The sequence below is a fragment of the Struthio camelus genome, chromosome 7 (genome assembly GCF_040807025.1).
Source record: "Struthio camelus isolate bStrCam1 chromosome 7, bStrCam1.hap1, whole genome shotgun sequence".
NCBI classification, from domain to species: Eukaryota; Metazoa; Chordata; class Aves; order Struthioniformes; family Struthionidae; genus Struthio; species Struthio camelus.
In genome coordinates, this window is record NC_090948.1 from 19403833 (window position 1) to 19428759 (window position 24927).

The 24927-nt window shown below is 39.9% G+C and overlaps 3 protein-coding genes across 3 annotated transcripts in view; 2 read left to right on the plus strand and 1 right to left on the minus strand.

The window, feature by feature from the left end:
• The first annotated feature begins 1123 nt into the window (after positions 1–1123).
• FFAR4 (free fatty acid receptor 4) lies at positions 1124–6235 on the plus strand. The gene is made up of 3 exons (XM_068951160.1): positions 1124–2092; positions 2707–2835; positions 5828–6235. Exons 1-3 carry the CDS (start codon positions 1571–1573, stop codon positions 6233–6235), a joined length of 1059 nt encoding a protein of 352 aa, XP_068807261.1. The 5' UTR covers positions 1124–1570.
• A 1063-nt stretch (positions 6236–7298) lies between these two features.
• On the minus strand, positions 7299–15578 carry RBP4 (retinol binding protein 4). Its single transcript, XM_009677796.2, has 6 exons — positions 15176–15578; positions 14871–15006; positions 14085–14221; positions 13820–13926; positions 11865–12077; positions 7299–7491 (listed from the first exon to the last, which is right to left on the minus strand). Exons 2-6 carry the CDS (start codon positions 14997–14999, stop codon positions 7478–7480), a joined length of 600 nt encoding a protein of 199 aa, XP_009676091.1. The 5' UTR covers positions 15000–15006; positions 15176–15578; the 3' UTR covers positions 7299–7477.
• Positions 15579–20208: 4630 nt separating this feature from the next.
• The window catches only part of PDE6C (phosphodiesterase 6C), a 42710-nt gene continuing 37991 nt past the window's right edge, over positions 20209–24927 (plus strand). The window contains exon 1 of the mRNA XM_068951161.1: positions 20209–20273. Coding sequence (XP_068807262.1) covers positions 20265–20273 — 9 coding nt within the window. The 5' untranslated portion in view covers positions 20209–20264. The remainder of the gene's footprint in view (positions 20274–24927) is intronic.

A 24927-nucleotide genomic window follows, 5' to 3' on the forward strand; every position in this document is an offset into this window, starting at 1 on the left:
GGGGCAGAAAGTTTTTTTATCCTAGCACATGACGTAGAATGAAACACTTGCCAGTCACTTGTGTTGCTGGCTACCAAAAATCATCTTTGCAAGTTTTCCTGTTATCTTCATTTGAGCTCCTAGCAGCCACCCACTTAACAGCAAATCTGCCCACATTTCATACAGTCCAAGATAAATCAGCAGGAAGCAGTAGGAGCATGTCATCTGATTTAAGTTGCACCGCAAACCTCTGTTTGCTGAGACACAGGAGATAGTAAGAGCCACTCCTAGCTCAAGAGAAAACATGCTCATTAAAATCAATGTAAATTCTCACTGGCAAAGACGTGGGAAGTGGTCCAGTAAAAACCTAACTCTTGTCATTCTTCATTAAACGATCGTCTCCTAGAATGACCAAGTTTCTGGAACCCCCACCACTAACGTCACTATGCAACAGGTTCATTGCAGGGGTCACATCCAGTACACTCTAACAGTAAGGTTCGTTTGCAAAGTCCTATTGCTATCAGTTTGGAATAATTCTCATCTAAGAATAAGTTAATAATGAGAATCAGGAGGAGCTCCATATGTCCAAACCTGTAACTGAAACCTTACGCAGCTGCACTGGCGTAGGATCAAACTAATTCATCCAGAGCTGACTAACGTTATACAATTGTTTACATACTTTCTGAAAACATTTTATCTTCTTTTACAAGGCATTACCTGCTTGCCTGTGGTGATTTATGTATCTCGCTCCCAGCCCATTTGTAAGTCATCTAGAATGAAAAGCGTCTGCTTTCCTTACAGCTTTGAGCAACCACTTTCAGGAAGGAACGTCTAGAGAAAACACACTGGGTATTTTCTTGGTATGTCCTAATTTACAAGACTTAGGAAGAAGTCGTAACACTGACAGGTAAGATGCTGGATCAGCTTAGCAAAAGGATCCCCAAAATCTGAGTTGTGACACGTCCTCACGGCGTGGGGCCACTGCTAGCCCAAGCAATACACAGGCCCGCTGCTTCCAAAAGCCACTCTCAAGACATGAGGCAAAGGCTAAATTCCTTTTTTTTTTTTTTTTTACCTTGAAATACTGCCGGATATCCTGGGCTCTCAAGCAGACCTCTCAGAGCAGTCTTACAGCCATCCCTCCTCGACAGCCCCTCCCGGAGGTCCCCCCTTTGAGCCGTGGGCACAGAGGGGAGCAGAGCGGAGCGGAGCAGCCGGCAGGCCTCCGGGGCCCGGCCGGGGAGCGGGGCAGGCCGCAGGGCACCCCGGGAGAGGCGGCCGGGCCCGGGCCCCTGCGCGCCTCCCCGCGAGGAGCCGAGGGCGAGCAGCGGCCTCGCCTTTGTGTGAGCTGCGCCGTATTTACCCTCCTACTTCCTTGTTCCACCACAACTCCAGGGTCATAAACCGCCCGGCTGGCACGGCCGAGCCCCGGCGGCGCGGGCAGGAGGCAGAGGTGCCGCGGGGATGGCGGCCGGACCCCCACCCCGAGCTGGGAGGGCGCCCCAGCTGCTGCCGCCGCCGCGGCGGGCGGGAGCGCGGCCCTGCCTCTAGACTGCCTGCGGCGAGTCTCTCATGCCTGCTGGCCTCCCCCATGCCCAGCCGCGGGGGCAACAGGACCTACTTCCCCTTCTTCTCGGACGTGGGGTGCCAGCACAGCGTGGGCTTGCGCGTTGCCGAGTGCGCCACGCTGGCCTCCATCTTCCTGCTCGCTCTGGCGGGCAACGCGTGGGGCATCTGCCTGCTGGTGCGGCGGCGGCGCCGGCTCTGCGCCGCCAACTGCCTCGTGCTCAACCTCTTCTGCGCCGACCTGCTCTTCATCGGCGCCATCCCCTTCATCGCTGTGGTGCGCTGGACCGAGGCCTGGGTGCTGGGCGACGTCGTCTGCCACCTGCTCCTCTACGGGATGAGCCTGAGCGGCACCGTCATCATCCTCTCGCTGAGCGCCGTCAGCCTGGAGCGTGTGGCCAGCATCGTGCGGCTGCGGCACCACGCCACGTGCCGCCGCAAGGCGCTGGCCGCCACCCTCCTCTTCATCTGGGGCTTCTCCGCCGTCGCCACCCTCCCGCTTTGCCTCTTCTTCACGGTGGTGCCGCTGCCCGTCGGCGGCGGCGAGGTAAGGCGAGCCCCGGGCGGGCGGCAGAGGGTGCTCCGGGCAGCCGGGCACCCAGGAGGCGGCAGCGCCCTGCGGGGTGGGCACCGAGGGAGCCGGGACCCCGGTGGGGACGCCTGTTAGATCCTGAAATACGTACAAACACAGACAGAGATTTTTGGCTAGGAAATCCCCTTTGCAGCACGCTTCCCCCGCGGCCGCCTGGGAGAAGGGCCGTGCCGGCTGGGTGAACCGGCCTCCTGTCATCGCCCCCCTCCCCCGAGCAGAGGGGGCTTGTTTTTTCTGTCCAGCATTTTGAAATGTGTGCAAAAATACATTCAAGGTGACGCTCGCATACATTATTTAGTCTCCAGCCTGTACATTTCTGTTTTAAAGTTGTCATTAGCATTTGATATGAAATTTATGGCAGTAATTAGATTGTGGACAACACTTATAAGTATATGGGATTTTTAAAACATTAAGTAATATATTAAATGACTGCTCTGTTTGAGTAGAAACTTTTTGTAGTTTCTTTTTAGATTGCAGCCACTTTCCACAGGCATAAAGAGAGATAAGGACAACTTTCCAGTAAAAACAACTGCACAATGTTAATTTTCTTCTTCATCCTTTGTGAACAGGAGGTTCAGATTTGCACCTTACTTTGGCCCAGCATTGCAGGAGAAATCGCTTGGGATGTGGCCTTCACCATCATTGTCTTTTTAATACCAGGATTAATCATTGTCATCAGTTATTCCAAAATTTTACAGGTATTTTTTCCTTTACACTTGGTTATAGAACTAACAGAAATAACTAGCAACTCTCTAGGCATCAATGTGTTATCATCAGAATACAATTGCCCCTCAAGAGTATAAGTATGTGATATGAAATGAGGCCAGCCTGCATGTTTCAACTAAGAGTATATGCTTGAACAGCACATTACAAAGCCCGAGATAAAGTTTGTCTTCATTCAGATACAGTATTAAATACTCTTCTCTGTTTCTATGATCATAATTAAAGCCTGTTAATCTCCTAAATACTTAAAGACTCAAGCATATGAAATAACTAAAAACTAGATTTTGCACTCCTTGAGCCTCTACTCCAGAGACTCAAAAGAGAGTTATAAGAAAGCAAAAAAGGGCAGGACTGGAAACAACAATCTACTGATTTTCTGCTTTTTGCATGCATCTTTAGTACACAGATCCTATTAGCATGTTCATTAGAATACACTTTCTGCACAACTTCCAGAGCAACTTTGCAAACAAAAGCTGTAAATCAAATGCTCTGCTTCCACTTTCTTTTCTGAGTGGATGTCACTTGACTGCTTAAATATTAGACTTGACTACTTGACTGCTAGACATCAGGCATTGCAGTTTTACTCTGTATTCTGGCAAGCATGGTATTAGATACCTAAATTCCTTACAAAAAATTTCAAATGCCTTCCTCTTCCAAAACAGAGAGTGAGAAAAGAGCTAGAAATCTTCAGACTAAGTGCTGCAACACCAATTTTTCAGCACCTGTCTCAAAAGGATTCTTGATTGTTGCATTAGTTAATGAAATTTCTCATACTACATAGAAGGAAAATTATGGGCCTCAGAAAGGGATCTTTCAAATACATGGATTATTGAGCAGGGAATTAACTGATGAAATGCTGAGCACCAAGGGGCTGTGGGCTCATGAACCAGAGCTTCACATAGGTGTCTCTATCAGCTTAGAACCGAGAATTTAGGCTTCACATGTACTTCTCTATTGATCAGGCTCAAGCTCATAGTCAAAATCATCAGCTCTCTACACTTTTACCCTTATCACAGTCTTGAGGTAAATGCATTAGCTGAACTTTGTCTAATGAAGTAAAGCTCTTGACTTTTGCAACCTCTTATTTAGGCAAATTATATAGACAAAGAACATACAGTAACTCCATGGGGACTCAGAGCCCTTTGAAAGAACTGCAAAAAACTGGAGACCAAAGAATGCTACAGTCCTTGGTCAGAGACCAAGACAAGAATGATGTTCCTCTTGTCCTTGCAGACTCCAGGTTACGACAGGTAGATTTAGAAAGCAAAATGGCAAGTAGGGAGCTAAAAGACCAAAACCAGTGTTTTGAAGACTGGATTACAAAGCAGCTCCATACTGCTGTGCTCGCATCCAACTTGATCATAAAAATGCTAAAATGTGTTAGCATTTCCCTAGAACCGAAAAAGGAACAAGGCTCATAGCTGGATCCCATCTGTTGTAATTGAATCTTCTCTTTCACACAGCTCTTCAGGAAGCAAACAGAACTCAGCTGGAAAATATCTTAATACCTGAGTCATTCCCAAAACCAGATTCATTCTAACTTCATGAGAACGCTCCATGGTGCCAGTGTACACTGAGTAAAATGCTAAACTGGAAACAGTTCAAAGCATTAGTTGTATTCAGACAACAGAGGAACTAGGATGATGATTCACCACAGATACAGACCTCCAATTTGATAACGTATTCTACAAATGTAGCTCAATTTAATCTGAAATTGACTATTATTTTTGCATAACACTGCCCAGAACACTAGCAAAAATGACAGATCAGAAGCATAATTTGTAATTAGCCATTTGTTTTTCCACTGTTCCCTCTCTCAGGCAACACACAACCTATGCGGATTTAGGAGAGGCTAGAACCTGTAAAGTTGTTGATCTTCTGGAGGTTATGTACTTGTATATATATATATGACTTAAGCTTCTGGTCCTGAGAGAGTGGTCCAGATGCCCACTGTAGGTATCAAGATTCCTTATTTCTATGCAGGTCAGAAAGGAATTCAAAATATATTACTAACACTCCATTTCAGGTGAGCACTTTATAAAGATGCAGCTGCATCTTATTTACTGCAGTCCTACTGATTCTTGAATTCTTAGTTCTACCCTATGCAGCTCCAGCAGGAAAGATGGAGAGTACTTCTGTGGGAGTGGTACAAAGCCTCCTGGTGAGGATATTTTGGATATGGTAAATTTGTTTTGAACAATGGGGTCTGAGAGGACACAGAGCTTGGTTTTTCCACTTCCTGAACTATTGCTAGGCCTGGTCTGTTTTATTACATCAGACCATACTTTTACAAAACATGTAGAGATTTTCATAGTAAAGCAAAAGGATCTGTAAGATTGCAGGTTAGTATATAGAAAGCAATTCTGATTACTGACTGAAAAACTAAGAGTTTACACTGAAATTTAAATAAAATCTCTCTGATTTAAAATACACCATGACTTTCGAAACTGTAATGAATTCATGCTTCTTTTTACCTGATAATGTCAGCAAGGCTGTAATAATGTCAGCAAGGCTGTAAGACAGAGAACTGGATTCTATTCCTTCTTGTGCATCAACAGGATTGTTAACTGTTTCATTTTACATATGTGAAAAAAATCAATGGGTTTATTTATACAGAACAAACGCGGTCACAATCTGAAGTCAATGGAATTTCATGAGTAATTAAGGCCCTATTTGGAACTGAAAAGTATTTATGGCTGATGGAGACGCATGAGGAGAACAACCAGCTTGACTGATGTTGAGGTTGAGTTTACACGTGAGGGGAAAATAAATCCAGCTAGTAGACTGAGAACGTTTGAAATGGAACCACTGACAAAAAACAAAAATGAAACTCTGTAATGACTTTTCTATACTCACTTTTCAAAATATAAACATTTTGTGCCAAGATTTACTTTTGCACCTGTAAAAATGTGTTAAGAGCTCTCCCATGTTTCAATGAAAGTTACACTTTCTTCTATTTTACTGCAGATTACAAAAGCTTCAAGAAGGAGTTTAAATGCTGGCTTAGCCTACTCAGAAAATCATCAGATTCGTGTTTCCCAGCAAGATTACAGACTATTTCAAGCCCTCTTTGTATTGATGATCTCTTTCTTCATCATGTGGAGCCCAATTATAATCACTATTCTTTTAATTTTAGTCCAGAACGACAAACAAGATTTGCATATTTTGCCATCAGTTTTTTTCTGGATAATGTCATTCACTTTTGCCAACTCTGCTGTCAATCCAATTTTGTATAATGTTGCCCATTTCAGACGCAAATGTCAGGAAATCCTTCTCTGCTGTACAGGGAGCCCTGTAAGGAATGGGGCGGGCACAGAAACCACTGTGCGAGGAAATAACCGTGAACAACCTAATTTGTCTTTCATTTCCAGATAATTATTTAAAGTCTGAGCCATGCCATGCCTCAGATGTTAATCTCTACACTATCCCAGTCTGAACAGGTCACTATTGTATAGTATTATATGCTAAAGAAGGCACACAGGGAAAAAACAAACAAATAAACAAACAAAAACAGATAAATCTGTATTTCTAATTCCTGCAGGTAAAATTCTCTTGTCTTCATTGCTTTGCCTTAGTAAGAGTAATGCAGTTTAATCCAATGGATTGAATTCTCCACTTACACTGGAATAAACAGAAATACGGCAGTGAACTTGGTGAATGTAAAATAGCCGAAATAAGTTCTTACTGGAAGAATTAAATTCTGTTAGGATACATTTGCAGCTGCCATAATTGTCATTAACTGTAATAAAGTTATAGTAAACTCTATCAAAAGTAGATCTCTTCCATTTTTAATCTTTCTTTTCCACTGAGTAAGAGAGATCAACTTTCTAGTGTAAACGTGCCTCCTCAAAAATATACATGCCAAAAAAAGGCACTTGCATATAAAGCTAGGTAACTGACTGCCTGAATGTAGTTTTGGGTGAACTAACTCATGTCATGAAGAAAACATCGAGATCATAAACATACATTATCATCAGGTGAATGAACATTTCTGGTTGCATATCAAGTTTAACAAATGATCACTTTTCTGAACTTCAAAAATTAAAAAATAAAGAAAAGTTTACTTATGGTAAGTGTAAAAGGTTCTTTTAAAAAGATGCATATTTTTTACGTCTTCAATAGTCATCTAATAAATCGGTGATATATACGGCAGTGAAATTCCTTTCTCCTTTCTAAAATGGTATTGGAAATGATTTCCAATATTTTCTAGAAAAAAAAAATGACATGATATTTGGAAGGAAATTAAAAGTTTTAGAAAGTTAATGCCAGTTTTTTTTAATTAAAATGATATTAGTCAAAAGTTGAAACTGATAAATAAGAAATATTATGTTCTTAATTATTGCCATCTGTCACCAATTTAAAATAGTACATTAAGATAATGTTTTACTAATAAAACCAATATCTACATATGTACAGATGTGCATACAAACAATTTGCATCCCCTGTAATCCAAGTTTATTTCATTGGTTTATTGACAAGGTGAGCTACACAGCTCAGATAAATATATTCAAGATCTAAATGAAGCCATTTAAAAGCTTTTCAACAGAACACTTAATCAATGTGTTAACTTTACATCCATGCTGCTGTTATATGATTTCCATCCATAGTTTTGGATCTCTAAGAGCAGAATCCTGAAACACACAAATATCAAAGTTTTATTTTTCAACAACATTGGAAAAATTAAAATATCCAAGCTTTTACTAAGCTTAAAATGTATTTATATTTAAATATATATTTATAAATTGTACACATTTATATTTATATATAATATATAAATATGTATACTATATTTATATGATATATATTATACATATACATGCACACACACATACATAAATATATCTGTTACTTATAATCATATGCAAATACTTAGCTCTACAGTATACAATTCCAAAGAATTTTGAATTCAAGACAAAAGAGGAATTCATCCAATCTGTTACATTTGTCTTGATCATTTTAATACTTTGACAAACAAGGTACTAGACAGATCAGTGGTAAAGAGTTATTTTATTTACTTTTAAAAAGCCTCAAAATATTTGTAATTTATGATTTTTTTAATATAAGAATGTGTTTCAAAGAGGTAAGGATCCTCTGCCCTCCCAAACTCCCAAAGACAATAGTAGATTAGATGAATATATATACCACTGTTTAATGCAGAATTTTTGCTTCTGCTAAATGCTAACAGCAGATTTGATTTTTAACTCTAGTAACAGTAAAATAGTATCTTATTCTACAAGTAGCCCTACTGTCAATGTAAATATTTATGGTGTCTTTGCTGTCACTGGGAATATTCTTAGAAGGCTAAAGTGTGATATCTACACTCACACAGAGCTTCAAGCAATTGAGCTAGAACTCTGACAGCCTAAGTGTTTCACAGCCTGATCCATATTTAGAAAGGAGCTGCTATTAGAAACGCTAGATAAGTGACAATCCAAAATTTTTTTCTTAGGCTTCTTTTGCCTCAGAGAGCTAGTATACAAAGAAGTGCTATTTTAGATGTTTGGGGGTTTTTCACCAACATAAGCTTTGTACATCTATTATTTATTTTGGGAACTTAATTTCAGTACAGTGCTTATTGAAAAAGCCAGTAACAAATCTTGGGGAAAAACAGATTTAGCTTAGCATAGCACATAGGCTCAGCATGCACAATGAGAAACAGATATAAGGCTATTCTTGCAGAAGCTATTAAGTTCTGTCAGAATTTGACCACAATAACAACTGAATGCAGGTCAACACAGACAAATGAAGTTGGCCTTTTTGCTAAAAATTCTGCAGCTCTTAGTAGCAGAATTAAAACATAAAGTAGCAAGGCTTCCAATCACACACATAACAGATTTAAATGACTTGTGCAAGAGTTTCTAATACAAACCTTTCAATAAACTTTTTTTTCATTTTATCTCATAGTCATTCTCTCTCTCCTAAATGTATTTGATCTGCAGGAACTTGGGCTTAAAGGTACTGGAGAATTCAGAATTAATTAACACCATGGTAATTACAGATCATAGTAATGGAAGCATGCAAATAGCTGGCTTTAGGTTTTGTTTGTACTTTGGTGCTAGGCTCAAAGATAAAATTTGGCATAACCCTCAATAAGAAAGCAGACAGCCTTAAGGATCCAGACAACTTTTTTTCATTTACAAACAGTTAAGGGACTCAAATAGTCTTATTAGACACTGTACCCAACACCTAACACCTGAATATAAATTAGAATAGCAGACAAAGAATATAGCGCTTAATTCAATTTGGTAGGTTTGATATTTCTATTACAGATTGGAAGTAGCATGATCAGCTTTTAAGTGAAGGTTGGGCAGTCAAAGTATATTTGGCACTGAACTTTCAAAAAACATTCTGAGCTTCTATATTTGAATTACGCTATCGTTCCCATAATCTGTGAAAAATACAACCTTTCTATTATATAGAAATTCTGAGATATCTGACAAAGTTGTATCACAAATTATGAATAAATGAATAAAGCTAATTTTTCTTTTGGTTTGCACTTTCTTGCAAAGACTGTCAATACATTTATTGCCTTGCAAGCCTTGTATAGCGTGGAAATAATAAAAACACAGATACTACCATGCTGAATCAGACCAGTACTCAGACTAGTCCAACATCCTGATTTAATAGCAGGATAATACTGTCTCTGGGTTTGACAGAGATGTAGGGGACTACCTTAACACAGAACCTCTCAAAGCCGCAGCACAAGAACTGTAATCCAAACTTTATCTTTGCTTTCATTCAAAAAAATGCCTAATCATCTCATTATTTTGTTCTCTCATCTTCTGAACTTTTTATTCCTGCTTTTCTTCATTTGAAGCGCAGTTGCAGTATTGAAAAGAAAGTACCATCAATTTATATGACATTAGTTACATTAGTTATTTTCTGTCCTAGTCTTTAGGCAATCAAATACATGATTCACTTTTTGATGGCTGCTAAAAATTAAGCAGCATTTTTGTTACACTGCCCACTGCATCACACAGATGTCTTTCCCAAACATATAATTCAGAACTCAGCAGCATATGAGTGGTTAAAGATTTTCCTTCGAATTTTTATTACTGAGTAGTTTCAAAAGCCAATTTCATTTGCATTTATGATGTCGCTTAATCTTGACTGCCTTAAATACTTTTATGTTGCCTGCAAATTCTCATTCAAGACAAAAACTTTTATTTTCATTGTTGCCAGGCAGTTCTTCCAGTTCGCTAATCAGTGTACTCAACACTACCTACCTTAGTAGATCTTTCAGGCACCATATTATCAGCATACTTACTTTACAACATGGCAATATATTACTCTCTGTTTATAGGTCAAATGAACAGACAATAGAGGCACAAGAGCTGACTGTGCTGACTTTCTTTATAATACACGAGAGTTCCCTCAGTCAATCCCAGTTTATTCCAACATGTCATTTAGGAAAGCCTTTAATCTTGATTTACAGATTTCAGTGATGAAGAACATACAACAGCTCTTGGTAAACTGTTCCAAAGGTTAATGACCTTTAGAGTTAAACAAATGGCTCTTTATTTCTGCTCTGAATATGTCCAGCTTCAAGTTCCAGCCATTTTATTTTATTATTCCTATGTTTGCAAAACCTTTACTATCCAATTCCCGTTGCTTGTGCAGGTAAGCACAGACTTTGCTCAGGTCAGCCTTTAACCTCTTTCTGAGGAGAAAAATATCAAGCTCTTTGATCTCACTAGAAGATGCATTCTAGAAATTTTCTTCTTTGAAATTTCTAATTTATCCTCACTACCCCTTCCAGTTATCAGCATCATTAAACATGACCTAGCAAGCAGACCTATGCTAAGCACAACAGTCTCATGAAAGTCTGTAAATTCATCTTGGATATCCTTTGTTTATGCATCCAAGAACCACATGAACTCTTTTCGCCATAGCGTTCATTACATTGAGAGCTCACGTTCAGCTAATTAGCCACTTGAGTCCTCTGTAGATATCTCATCTTCCAGAATGCAAGGGGGGAGTTACTGTTTTCTTCACCCTAAATATATTTTTACTTGTGGTTGTATTAAAAAACCCCGCTGTTCTTGCATCCTGTATACCATATGGCTCTTTCTGATCTGTTCCTCATTTTTTACTATTCCCCAGTCTGGTGTAATCTTTATCAGTATGTATTTTATGCTGTCTTCCAGATCATTGATTAAACTAACATAAATCATCATTTGGCCTTTTCTAATACGCTTTTGAACTTTCTCTTCTCCGTTTTACTGGCACAATTTACTGGATGGAATAAAAGGAATCTGACTCTTCCCTTCCCCTGTTCTGACCTCCTGCACCATTCTGTGGTGCTGGAAAGGTATACTTTCCAAATGTAGCCCCATAGCTTCTCTGCAGCTTCTCAGCCCCACACACCCAACACAAGGAGGTAAAGACAAGCTATAGAGTGAGCCAATTTGCATGTCTCCCTACGCTGTAAGCTCAGCCTGACTATACTTCTCAAGATAAGGTTATACCTCCAAAACAAGAGGTATGTTCCTCTTCCATAACCCTTTGTGAAGAGGCGGGCATAAGGACCTGTGAGAAGGGGACAACCCCACTGATACAAGATCGGCACCCTTATCTTTTCCAAGATTTCTGTTTTTCCTTAAAAGCCTCTAGTGAAGGATATTTCAAAGACATTTTTGAAAATAGAGATAATAGTCTATCCCTTTCAGCAACTAGTTTGTTAAGAAAGATAAAGAATTCTGATAAAGAGATACAATTTCTCTTTACAGTCACTGTGAAGTTTATCCTTACTATGTTTATTCATACTGCACTCATTCAATCACTTTACAACCTCCTCTAATTATTGTTTCAACTGATATAATATGCCACATGAAAAGCTATACACCTTAACTCTCCTTCAGATAAGGGAAGTAAAAGTTGGAATGAACTTTCTAAGAACTCCAGTTTCAAAAGATAGTATTACAGCAACCAATTATGCGACTTCAATAAGCAAAAGACTCCCATTAAACCCTGAAATAAATCTTTCGGAAGAAAATATTCTTACCATTATGAACAATAATTCTGTATTTTCTGTCCAAGCAGAGGTCTACCTGCCTTTGCCTGACAATTTTCTGTGCCTCTGGGGGCAGTCCCTTGGGGTCCCGGGAGAACACAAAGGAATAGCTATCAGCACAGGTGCCATCTTCGTTTACTTGGCGGCAGGAGTAGTGAAGAGCATAAGTATCGTAATCTGTGTCCACTACCCAGTGATCATCATCTGGAAGAAACCATAGCGAAGAAGAAAAGGAGTTACAGAGAGGTAAATAAAATCCTGTCAATCTAAAGAGATCACTGTCATAACTTTGTAAAAGAGGCCACAAAGTTTGGTATGAATGATAGCAAATTATCTCCTATTCCTACGTCCAGTATTTAATTCCAATTTTCTTCTTTTCTTTTCTTTTTTTTTTTTGAGAAAATAAGCATATCCGTTAGGGACAGAGTCAGCTGTGACAATGATGGAGAGGTGAAAAGGAGATTGTTGGAACCACGGCTTCTCCTCTAGCATGGGCATAGTACAGGAGTGGCATGAAGCTAATAAGCCTCTTGTAAATCTGTGCCTGAACATCATTATAAACTGTGGCAACAAACTCAAAAATAGAACCACGTATTAGAGTAGCTACCATGAAGTACACAGAAAGTTTTATCTGTTTAACCAAACAAGAGGAAGTGTTAGACACAAAAAGTTAAACAAATAAACAGAAAATCTAAATGTGTTCCTGGTCATGCTCCAGGTTACTCAGAACCTTCCTAACTGAGCTATCATCTTCCTGCTAGAGACACTGCATAAACCACATTGGTGTGGAAAAAGATCATCATGCAGTTGCCGCAAGTGTGTGTTAGAAATTTACTTGCAACAGGCTGTATCATATACCATCTCCTCAATACACAGTTACAATTTCAGAGTATTCTTGACTATTTAGCTAGGTAGTGTGACAAATTTAAGGCCATTTAGACACCCTGTGCCAATAGAAATGGACTAGTTCATTGCAGGAACTAGTGTTCCTGCAAACACCATCTCTGCACCTTACTTTCCTGGAGCAAAAGATCCTCCTTTGCACTATGACTGTTACTGAAGGCAGCAGTGTATGCCCCCTTCCCCCTCTCTCCTGTGGGTGGAGACCACAGTTTTTACAAAGGCAGAGCCGGGGCGGGGGGGCAGCCAGCAATCTGGAGTATACCTGAAAACATGATTCAGCAGTGTGCTGTGAGGAGATTAGGCAACAATCCAAAAACAATTGCCTTCCAGAGCATTCCTTCCATGTTTTTGGAGTGTATGGAGCTCCAGTCACTTCCAAATTCAACCTGCTTCTCCTGGAAACTATCCTCGGGAATGTCTTGAACTATGAGCAAATCTCTACTTGGCTCAATAAGCTAATTTTGCCTAGGGTGTGACGGATGACTGGAAAATACGAATATATCTCTATATATACACACACACACACTCACATACTGGATCATATCTGTTTCTTAAAGCAGGGAAATCTCCGTATTTGCACACGAGACTAAGCAAAAGAACAGTTGCAAAATTCTCTTCCCTGCTGGCTGCTGAAAACCAAGTCTGATATTAGGTTTTTCAAAGAAAATGGAAGCATTCAATAACTGACCTCTGAACTAAAACAGGACATCAGATGTTTCATCTACCCTTCATTTTTTCCCAACAGTGACCTTAGTTTATACTGTTCATTAACAAACAAAAGAAACACAGAAGTACACAAAGGCCTAGTCTTCACTTGTTTAAAGAAAACTAACCAGCTATCTCAAATAATAGAAAACTAACCAGCTATCTCAAATAATAGATAGTGATGACCTTGTTCACAATAAGGCTTTGCTTTATGATTGTTATTATGTATTTTAAATGTGGTTAGGAAATCCAGCACTGCATTTTTCTCCCCCACTATGGGCACACAACAATAACTAGGCTCTCAGGTAGCTCTGCATCTTCCATAGCTAAGTACTTACTTCCTTTCTGCAGAAAAGAAGCAACACCCCAATACTTCATCTTGAACTTGGCAGGATCCTCTGTGTCAGTGAAAGAGCCAATCATGTCTGCACAGACATCCCAGTTACTGCAGCCAGGGAGAGAGAAAACATCACATTCAAACCTAACAGCACAGATTTGGAGTGACTTACCACAGGGATAGCAGATAGGATTAGAGCAACAGCAAGCAAAGCAGGAGTTTAGTGAAGTGGAATAAGAGGAGAAGGAAGAATGGAAGCAACTTACTTAAAGAGTCTGACTCTGCCCTTTGCAGTGGCACTCATCTGTCCGTTCTCATCTACTGTAAACTGGGCTACAATGTTGTCCTGTAGAAACAGCCCCTCAGGATCTTTCTTTGCCATGGCATACCAGGTGCCGCTATACTGCAAGGAAATTAGAAAGGCTGCAATTAGACATAGGAAGTATGGGAAACATGCTTGCAGACATTGCAAACTAGAGAAGGGTGACGGAGGGGAGCACATGCAGATCTTTGACCCCATACCTCAAAGCTGTATCTAAAAAACAAATCTAGCTGTTGCAACAGCATAAACCCACCAATATGTCCTAGTGCAGAAAGGGTTTGTGAAAGTACAGTCATTTTTTGGTACCTTATTCATATCTGCATTTTTTTGCTATTCAGAATACAAAACTTGGTAGACAGAGGATAAAAACTGGCAGGATCTTTGCAGATTTACACATAAATATATCCTTTCCTTGCAATATTTTCTGGAAAACACTGGAATATTAATTTTTCATAGAAATAACTGAGTTGCTACACTTCTTTTCGGTTTAGACCATACAGTTTGAGACCAGTCCGCTAAACGTCAGATTCAGCAGTATTCCTGTGAGGCATCAGGATCCAGCACTGTGAAGGTGCAGGTAACATCACACACACCTGCTGTTTCTCCATGTTGCAATCTGTGACTGTGAGTGAAAATGTGAATACAGTGGTATTCCCGAATGCTGAATTTTGTAGCCCGGAGAGAGGAGCTAGGAAAGACCTCGCAGATCCAGGAAAGAGAGGAGATTTACCCTGCTCTTGTCGAAGTTCTCCTTGACTTTGAAGCTGCTCACTCGGCAGTCCCGTTCTGCCGTGCTGCCACCCAGCAAGGCCAGCACCAGTAGCAGCAGCCAGGCCGGGGCTCTCCTTGCGTGGGCCATCCCGTCCCTGCAGCAACAGCAAACAGAGAACAGCGTCAGAAAGGGGCTCTGTCAAGCACCTTGACAGAATAGAGGAGGGCAACCCTGATGGCTCCTGGGGCATCCCACAGCTTTCCCTGATGCATTCACAGGAAAGGGGCCTGGCCACCCCATCCCAATGTGGCAAGATCCCTTACAGACGGTGCCAGTCCCTGCAGCCTCTCAAGAGTTCAAGTGTTGGTGGCAGCGGCCAGGCCGCCCAGCCAGGCAGTGCTTTATGTAGCCCTGGGGCTTTCGCAACCCCTTGGGATAAATAGTCAGGTTGGAGGGGGGAGTAGGGAGGTGGGCTGATGCCTTCCACAGGCCAGGGCCCCTTCACAACAACCCCTTGCGTAATTCCCTGCAGGCTTAGGCGGTCTTTGACCCCAACCTATAGCTAAGCGGGTGCTAGAAGCAAATGCCTTTCTCCATTCTTCCTAACCAAAAGGCAGGGCTCATTTCTAGGGGACAGGGTGCTCCCGTGTTTGGGGAGGACAAAGAGAAGGAGAGGTGCCCTGTGTCCTCCGTGTGGGGGAGCAAGCTGCCTCTACCTCTGCTGTCGTTTTCCACGCACCAGTCCAAAGTCCTTCTTGCCCAATGCGCTCAATCCAGTTACAAGGTGCAGGCTTGTTTCCTCCACCCCTTCCCCAAATTCCTTCCCTCCCTCCCCCGATAACAGTGGCAAACATCATACTTGCAGCTTTTTGCTAACATTTTTGGAAACCTGGTCATGCCAGAGCCTCTCCAGGGCCTTACAACCTGTTCCTTCTTGCTTCTCAAAGGATGGCTCAGGGACCCAAAAGCTGTCTTGGACCAGCTCCGGGGGACAAGAGCTGGGGTTCCTGCAAGTCTTCAGGAATGCAAAAGGGTGCTGCACAGGTGCCAGTGTGTACATGCAGCCTGTGAATACCCACGTGCATGTATGCACCATTCCTGGCCCATTTCACATGAATTGCAAATCAAAGTTTCCAGAATTTCTTTTTCTTTTTTGGCAATCTGTTATCAGTTATATAAACCATTATTTTTTCTCCTGTCCAGGCAAGTTTTGCTGCCTCTTGGTCAATATTTGTTCTATAGTTTCAACATCTTTAGGAAGCATTAGAGAAAACCTGTTAATTATTTTCCAGATTTGTAACCAGAGCAAGATAGGAATGATGATTACCAAGAGAAGCAGTTCACCTACTTATTTCACCTCCAAATTTTGAAAGAATAAGAGTAGAAGCCTGTTAGTTGAAGGATTTGTGTTTACTACTTTATGAATTAACCAAAAATATAATTCAAATAGGGAGATACCTGCGAAGCATAGAAAATACTACAATAGTAGCTTATATATGGAAACAAAACACTTTATTCAGCATGGCCTTTCCCAGAAACTTACTTCAACCTTCCATTCTGTCTATATATTCATAAAAATATTAAACTTTTTACTCTTGCTGCCCTTGGCAATCTTTTTTCATATGTAATTCAACCAGTGGAATAGTCTGAGTTCTCTTTTATTCTTTCTTTTCTGGTTTGTGCTGGAGCCTTTTGCATTGAGAGTGGCATACTTTTGCTCACTTTCTCAAATGACAAATGCTCAGGGCTGTTCCAAGTCTGTTCTGAAGCCTTTGATTCCTTGTGTTGGATATCACCAGACACCAAACATTACACTATCTTTAATGTTAAACTTCTATTTAGAGTAAGAAACTATTTAACATAGGTAAACAGAAAAAGTTGATGTATATTAATTATCCTAAAATTGAAAATAGTCTTTCAATAAGCCAACTTTTCCATTTTTAAACTGAGATTTTCAAGTTTGCCCGTTCCTATATAGATTGAGGAGAAACAGAAATCTGTATCCTTCTAGCAGTTTGTAAAAGCCCACTACAACCTCTGGCAATGGTGATAACAGTGGTGATATACACACACTTCTACAAAACATGATGACACAAACTAGTCATATACATTAATTTACCATATTTACAAGGTCAAAATCAATATGGATTTGCTCTAACCAGTGTCTCACATGACTGATAGCAAGAAGAGGGACTATAGCTTAATTTATAAACTTTGAATCTGTTACTTTTTTTTAATACCAAAGCAAACAATTCTTTATTCTCAAATTTGTGAAATATTATAATTTCTCTTAATTTTGACCTCTTCAAAAATCTGTATTCTGCATTATTATCCCAAAGAGGTTCTTTTAGAATCAAGTCTATTCATGTAATATTTTGTCAATAAAATAAGTATCCATGAAAATTGCATCATAGAGGTTTTCCAAAGAGTCTAAGGTCACACACCCAAATAAATCCAGATCTGATTAGACCTGGCCACCTCTGAAATTGTAGGTCACTACTGCTATTATGTTTACTGCATGTTGTCCTCAGCAGTGTTACAGACAAGAGAGCAATCATCCAGGTCTCACCAAAAAAAAAAAAAAAAAGAATTACTTCTGTAAATAATAAGATTAGCTCTAAATATGTGCAAGAGCCATTATGGTCTTTTAAACCAATCTGGGGTAATCAACAAGAATATATCAGAAATATGTAACTTCTGTTGGCAACTTATATCTGGTGGAGACGCCCAGCAGCAACTTCTTCATTTTAACTTTTAATTCTTTCAGCTCCTCATGTCTGGGGTCTCTACAAATTCTAGGCAAAGCCTGAGAAAACTCTTCTCTAGAACTATTACCACTGTGGATTTGTGGCAGCACAGCTACAATGAAGTCACACCAGTATTTCCAAGTCAGATTTCAAATGCAGAAAAGTAAGTTGGTACAATTTGAAGGTTACATTATAAAAGTTTAGCTCTACACCTCTTTTGCCTGAAGTCCTTTTGCTGATATAGCTAAAGCACTTATTTGGTTCAATGGCATAAGCTTTTTAGGCAAAAAGGCTTCTCTGCCCAAGCCAGTTACATCTAGATAGAGAGGGTACCGGAGGAGGGATGGAAGGTTGACGGCAGAGTAGCATAGATACAGCAAGTCAAAGGTGAATTTTTTTCTCAGTCTTAACACATGTAGCTATGCCAGCACAACTGTGTAACCTCAAAAAACAGTGTAAACTGGCTCAGTTAATAATCAATTGCATTGACCTGGGCTATGGGATCAACTGAGAAACGATGCCACAGAGAGTGATCCTCCTCCAGATCTCCAAGACCTGGATACAGCCCTTGCAGATTTGTACTTCTCATGCAAACAGAAAGGAACAGAGTGTGGGCCAGGATGTCAATTGATTCGCAGCAATGTACACAGAACAAGCCAATGGCAGCAAATGATTCCTGGGTTCTTGGAAAGCTTAGACAATTAATTTTAAAAGATGTATAAACATGGAAATAACTTGTCATGCAAAGCATAAATTGACGAAAATTGTGCTAAGTTCAACCCCCAATTTGAAAATTTTCATATACGATTTCCCATTCTGATGTTTGAAACTGGTAGCATATTTTGAATCTATAGAGTTTTTTAAAATCCAGTACATATTTCTTGGAACTGTATTTAACTGAATGGGAAAAAGTCTGCTAGCTTTGAATTTTTCCAAGTCCAAAAAAAGGCTGAATTTCTGACACTGATTCTGTGATTAAAATATTTTTTACATGAATAGCCTGCAAATGAATGCAATATTTTCCATTAGGAATAGTGATAGAAAATACACAGAAAAGGTCAGATTTTTAGAGGAAATGGCAGAAAAAAGCTTTCATTGTAGGAGCTATTTTGGCTTCGTTTATGACTTTGTAATAAAAAAGGAACGAGAATAAAATAACTATTTAAAACATTTTTAACACTGCAACATTAAAGCTTTAAATATTTTAAAACTAGAATTTTATTTGTGGTTACAAGTATAAGACTAGTTCTTAGGAGACAGCTGGCTCAAAGAATTGGTAAGAGGAGATGGGGCATCCATTTCCAGTCAAACTCCGTACAGATTGAAAGACTTTCTGTTGTCTTCTTATGGTTATTTATTTATAGAGCGCCATTCACAACTATCAGTGATTAAAATCTTAGAGGCAGAATTTGGAGGGAATGAATGCTCTGTGCACAGTTCAGTGGATCTAAGCGTAGCCAGCGCCCTGTGGAACCAAGCTCATATTAACAGGAGAACAAACGGCATGAACCAAGCCAAGGAGCTCCGCGTACTTTGTAAGGGACAACTACGTTACGCTGTCACCCTCACAACTGTTCCCCTGTGGCAGTCTGAGTACAGAGGTCAAGGACAGAATGAAACTGAAAATATTAGCCTTTGCAGCATGCCAGCCTGTGATACCTGTTTTTGCAGTTTAATGATGTGACGTTCTGCTTAAGGAGTGAATGGACACTGAACTCTCTTACCAACAACATTTAAACAAATCTAGTTCAAAATGGTGACATTATTCTATTCAGCAAACCTTCTAAAAGATTGTGATTCTGAATTGAAACATTTTTCTTCTAGATTATTAAAGTCTGTAAGTTATTGAATATCCATTGAATTAATTTCTGTCCAGATATACTACTAAAAGGAAAACAGACTTGAAACAAAGATGCAAAAGCACATTTTCCAACAGGCTGGCTAACCCAGTGAAGGCAGCTTTAAACTATGAAAGTTTTCAGATACTTTCCCATGCACAAACAATTCTTTCCTTTCACATAGTATTTCAGTTCCATGTGTCCACAAAACACTTTTTGGCATTTTGAAAGTATCGACGGCTTCCACTTACCTTCTGCTTGCTCAGAAGTTTCAGCACTGCTCCAAATTGTTCTTGCTGCGGGTGAAAGAGCAACAGATCGAGAGAGAGAAAAAGGAGAGACAAAGCTGTCTGTGCAGACGGACAAAGCTGCTTCTGAACTGGCAAAGCGGCACTCTTTCCTCCTGCACGTGCAGCATACTGCTGCAGGTTCACACCACCTGCATCAGGGAGGAAGTAAGCTCAAGACTTGCTTTTTTATGTTCGTTTTGTTAGAAAGCTTCTGGTAGCCCACAAAAGCAACTTCTTATTTTCAGCCTCACTGCTTTTTGGGTCTATGTTCATGATACATCAAGTTATGATACAAGGTTAGCTTTACTTTTTCCTCCAGTAAGGCTCCGCAAAGAAGAATTTAAAACTGGCCTGATTACATTCAAATTAGAATTACAAAGTCATGGAAGTTCTCCAAGAAATAAGCCCCTATTGCTACTGGCATTGTTTTGTCCGAGTCTAATGGCCCCTCCTAGCACCAAGGGACGCCCGGCTGCAGGGACAATGGAAATTTGAGCCTTGCTCCCGTGTTGTTACAGATCTTGGAGCTGAACACAGATGGGAGAGGTGAGTACTAATCGCCAGTGCTCTGACTAGACTCCAGCTTGGGGAACTATGTGCCTGCAACTATATTTTCCTTGTCATTTTAATTACTCTTTAACTTTCTGCTCCAGATAGTCTATAGAATAAGTGCAAACAGCGGCTACATTTAACTCTAGAAGGAGGTGCTTTTCGGTGGTAGCAAAGTGGGATGGTTAATATTTTTTGGCATACAGTTGCAGCCCAGTTATATTTGTGAAAACATTTTGGCACTCTCAGACTGACAGCAGAAATTGTTTTGTTCAGAGGGAAGAGAAACCAAAACTACATGCGTCCTACATGTGACCATACCACCAATGCTGTAACCCACTGAAGGCTTCTTCATACGTAAAAATCTGTGCTAGAGCAGGTTTACTGTCATTAAGCTACATGTGGCTTCCCTGTGACCCAGGCCACAGGCTGCCAAACAAGAGGAAAAGCCCGTATTCCACGGCGCTTTCTGACTGGCAAAGAGCAGCTCCTCAGGCGCTGGAGGGGGGGCCTGGCGCCTTCCCCCCCGCCGCCGCACGCCCAGGGAAGAATTCCTCTGGCGTGCTACGTGTGGGAAACACCTCGCCAAGTCACCTCTCTTTCACCTCTATTCATCGTTCCTCTATTAATCACTATAACATTTTCCAGTAAGCTAATCTAAATTAACCCATCTTACTGCCCTTTACAAACATTAATACACCTTACAAACGTATTGCGATTTTTCCTAGTGCATGCTATAGCAACTCAGTCACTTACCATAGCAAGGTATGATACCTTAATCCCTCATTTACAGTATAAGGTATATTACAGGTACATTTTTCATATAAGCCATAAGAATTTACAGAGAGGTTACCTGCATGTCTATGATAATTGTAAAAATAGATACATAAAGTACAGTTAAAAAGACTTATTCTGAATTCACACTATTATATTTGAGATGAGAATCTTAATCTCTCTCTGTATATACGTATGTATATATATGTGTGCATGTGTGTGTGCGCGTGCGTTTATATAACATTCACATCACTAAAGAATAGCCTACGGTTGATTTTTGGCAGAACCTTTAAAACAATAATGGATCCCAGCTTGCTCTCAGTCTTCACAACTGTGGCACAGCACTACAAACTACAGTCTAACTACCATGATCTGAATCAATTTCAGGGGCTGTCCACCCAAAACTTTGGGGTAGCATTTGCTATAAAGAAAGATTTATGTTCAGGCATGAAATAGTAACCAACAGCAACTGACAAAGTCATCAGAAAGTGCCAGAATAAATCAGGGATCAGCTTCTTCCTGGTTACCCCTTTCGCTCTCCTGCCTCACAATTAATTTCTACAAAGTAACAGGCCGCATAAGCGTGAAAGAGTTCAGTGTGAGGTACTGTCAACGCAGAGTACTTACTGCCCAGGCAAAGAGTGTCAAAGAATAACTCAGAGGAGAATTTCTTGACATTTTCTTGACAGCAGCGAGAAATATATTATCAGTAAGTATCTCTCCTCTTATAATTATAATAGCTCTGTTTTCTTAAAAGGTTTCTTCATTGCCACTGCTTGCCATTTTTTAATCTATTAGCTAGATACTTCTGACTTTATTTATAGCCTTTCAATAAGATAAGGTTAGCCTTTCAATAAGAAAGATAAGTTAGGAAACAGGAAACAGAAGTGAGATTCTGTTTGCATATTAACCCTGAAGTCATAATATGTTGTCTTATAAAGCTATTCTGGATCAAAAAATTTATTATGTACTTTAAATGCCTTTTAGATTAGATAAATGAATATATAATTTACATAGTAAAGAGAGTGAAGCAAAGCTTTAGATTAAAATAGTGAAAGTAAATGCTTATTCTCTGCAAAATACTGTAATTCCTTTTTGACACGGTCCAAAAATGCATGACAAGTTGTCAGCCGAGCCTTGTAAGATCAGAACTGTTTGTTCCTGCAAAACTCTCAGAAACTCCACAGACTTTTAAAAACGTATTGACTGAAAAAATTGAATAAATACCTTTAGGAACACTTCCACATGCATACCAGTTTCATAAGCTTTATCTACATTTGCCAATTATTTGTTACAGCAATCCTGTAAGACAGGCATTCAAATTGTTCCAACTTTGCAGTGGGGGAAAAGGAATAAAAAATGGTAAAGTATCCTAAAATCACTGTAGAGTAAGTGTGAGAACAGATGAGATCAAGATGAAAAGACTGCTGTCCTTTGCACTCAGTCCATACACTAAAGAGTGTATCAAGCTACCAAGAGACTCATGCTAGGTCAAAGGCTACCATCCGTCTATCTAGAAAAGCCATCTCAGTGGTAGGCAGCCACCTCAAACTACAGCTTAGCAAAGGTGTACTCGCGACCCAGGTAATTCCTTCATCCTGGACTGGCAATTTACTTCAGCAGCCCTCCTCTGGAAGCTAAAATCTCTGTTAACCACTTGTTTCATGAAACCCCAAAGTAATTGTTAGAAGTTTTAAGGGACCATAAAAAATCGCAGCTTTCAGTGCTAGCATTCTTAAGATTACTTCTGCAAGAAAAGGTATAGAACATTATTTTAAAAGTAACATAAAAGTTAAGGTTGTTTGCACAGTTCCCCAAATATACCAGTCAGTGACACTAAAACACCTCTGTACCAAAGGCTGGCTGTGTTTGGGGCCCAGAGCATCTGTTGTGAGAACCCATTCTCACAAAAGTGACACCCCCAGGGCTTTGATCACATTTTGTGAGAGGATGAAAGAATTTGTGTCTTGGGGAGAGCCATGGAATTCCTCATTAGAGCTTAATTTGAATTTGTTTTTTGATTATTAAAATATTACTAAAGTCTATCAGATAAATTACCTGATGCAACAGAAGCAAGAAAATTACAGCCAGAAGTCATCTACAGGACTGTGCTACCCATCTCCCTGCTGGGGCACTGTTGTTCTTGCCTCCCTGTGTTCAGGCGTATTACTGACAATCTCAGCGCTACCAAAGTCATGAGGCAGTCTGGGAGGCAACTTCACAGCTCACTATACCTTACACTTATAAAAGCCATTGTGTTTACCAGCTGAAAGTCACCTTCAGTGATATTGTACCACAACATGGCTAATCTGCCTTCAAGTAACTAAAGAGTTCTGCACTCCCTCTCTGTTTTAAATTCTGTTGCATGTACATAAATAATTGTTTTGTTCCCTTTATTTCCTTATAACCATCAAGGCACATTTAGGCCCTGTATTTTTGTCACCTCTCTCCGGTCTGCAAAAAACCTTTTGGTGTTTACAGGTAGAGGTAGGTTCCTGCAGAATTTCCTGCATGTCCTTGCTGATACTAGATTTGAATACAACAGTGTCACAAAGGCCAAAGAATCCAAGGGTACATGACAGGTCCACAACAACATATGTCTTGCACCGATTTGTGTGGCCATATCACAACACTATTTCATGTCTAGACATCTGTCAGTGATTGTCCATGATCATATTTCAGCATTATCACTTCTTCCTTCCCTGATAAGCTGTACTTCAGAAATTCTTCCTCTGACTTAGTATTTTGGGTTAAACCTGATCTTAATATTTCTTGCCCATATTTGTAATCTCTCTAGGCCCTTTAGGCTCTTTTTGCCCTTGCTTGTACTCTCAGCAACTTCCAATATCTCTTGAAAGCACAATCAACGTGTAGTTTTTTGCATACCATTAACAACGTTCAATAAAAGCAGGAGTAGCACAGATTCCTGAGACGCTGAATCCATCCTTCTGTCTCAGTATATTGCCTGTTATTATTGGCCTTTGTTTACTATCAGGTAGTATTCCAGTCCATACATTAGCACGCAGATACTTCATTAATTTGCCCACTTCCTTCACTCCTTAGTTTGGACATGTGCCATTCTTTCACTGCATTTTTTCTAAGGATTACAAAATACAAATTATTTGTGTCTTCATCATTTGCTTTCTTATTGTGTAGATACGTTCCCCAAACGTATCCCCAGCGTCACGTAAATTTTACGGTGAAGCGTATCATATCAACCCTGTACACTGTGTCGCATTTATATCCTATCAAACTAAACTAATCACTTAGAAAAAAAATCATTAATATTTCTGAAATTAATGTATTTCATTTTACGTATCAATCTCCTATAACCAGGCAGTGGCCACAAAAACATCCGCATCAAACGTCAAGCAACTGAAATAGACGCGTTTCATCTGCGTTTCTTCTGAAAATCTTAACTGAATGAACCACACTAACTGCTATCAAGATGGACAGATGTGCTCAGACATAAACACTGATTTGAACTAGGAAACCTTATAAACACCTTCGGCATTTACATGCTGCCTGAATCTATCGAAATAACCATGTCTGTCAGTTATCCTTCTTAGGAATTTCCATGTATCAAAAGGGCTCAGCAACAGTCCACTACTAAGAACTATTCCATAAGTAGTTTTAATTTCTGTAGTAACTATGAACATCAAAGGTAAATGATGTCATATGTATTAAAATCGTAAAGCACGTGCATATCTGAAATTATCTGAGATGAAAACAACATGAAAAATACAGCACCTTGCTCATCGTTTTTAAATCAAACAACCTCAGCATGGAAAACCATTGAAGCCATGTCTGTATTATTTTTGCCTTTAAAAGTGCAGTGAAAATGACTGTGCAAGGTTAGTTTCCAATGTTAAACCTG

Excerpts from the sequence above, each read along its gene's own strand:
- FFAR4 (XM_068951160.1), top strand. The coding sequence starts at position 1,571 with ATGCCCAGCCGCGGGGGCAACAGGACCTACTTCCCCTTCTTCTCGGAC. Across the intron at positions 2,093-2,706 it reads TGCCCGTCGGCGGCGGCGAG|GAGGTTCAGATTTGCACCTT; the intron begins GTAAGGCGAGCC and ends CTTTGTGAACAG. Across the intron at positions 2,836-5,827 it reads GTTATTCCAAAATTTTACAG|ATTACAAAAGCTTCAAGAAG; the intron begins GTATTTTTTCCT and ends ATTTTACTGCAG.
- RBP4 (XM_009677796.2), bottom strand. The coding sequence starts at position 14,999 with ATGGCCCACGCAAGGAGAGCCCCGGCCTGGCTGCTGCTACTGGTGCTG. Across the intron at positions 14,222-14,870 it reads AGAACTTCGACAAGAGCAGG|TATAGCGGCACCTGGTATGC; the intron begins GTAAATCTCCTC and ends ATTTCCTTGCAG. Across the intron at positions 13,927-14,084 it reads GGCAGAGTCAGACTCTTTAA|TAACTGGGATGTCTGTGCAG; the intron begins GTAAGTTGCTTC and ends CCCTGGCTGCAG.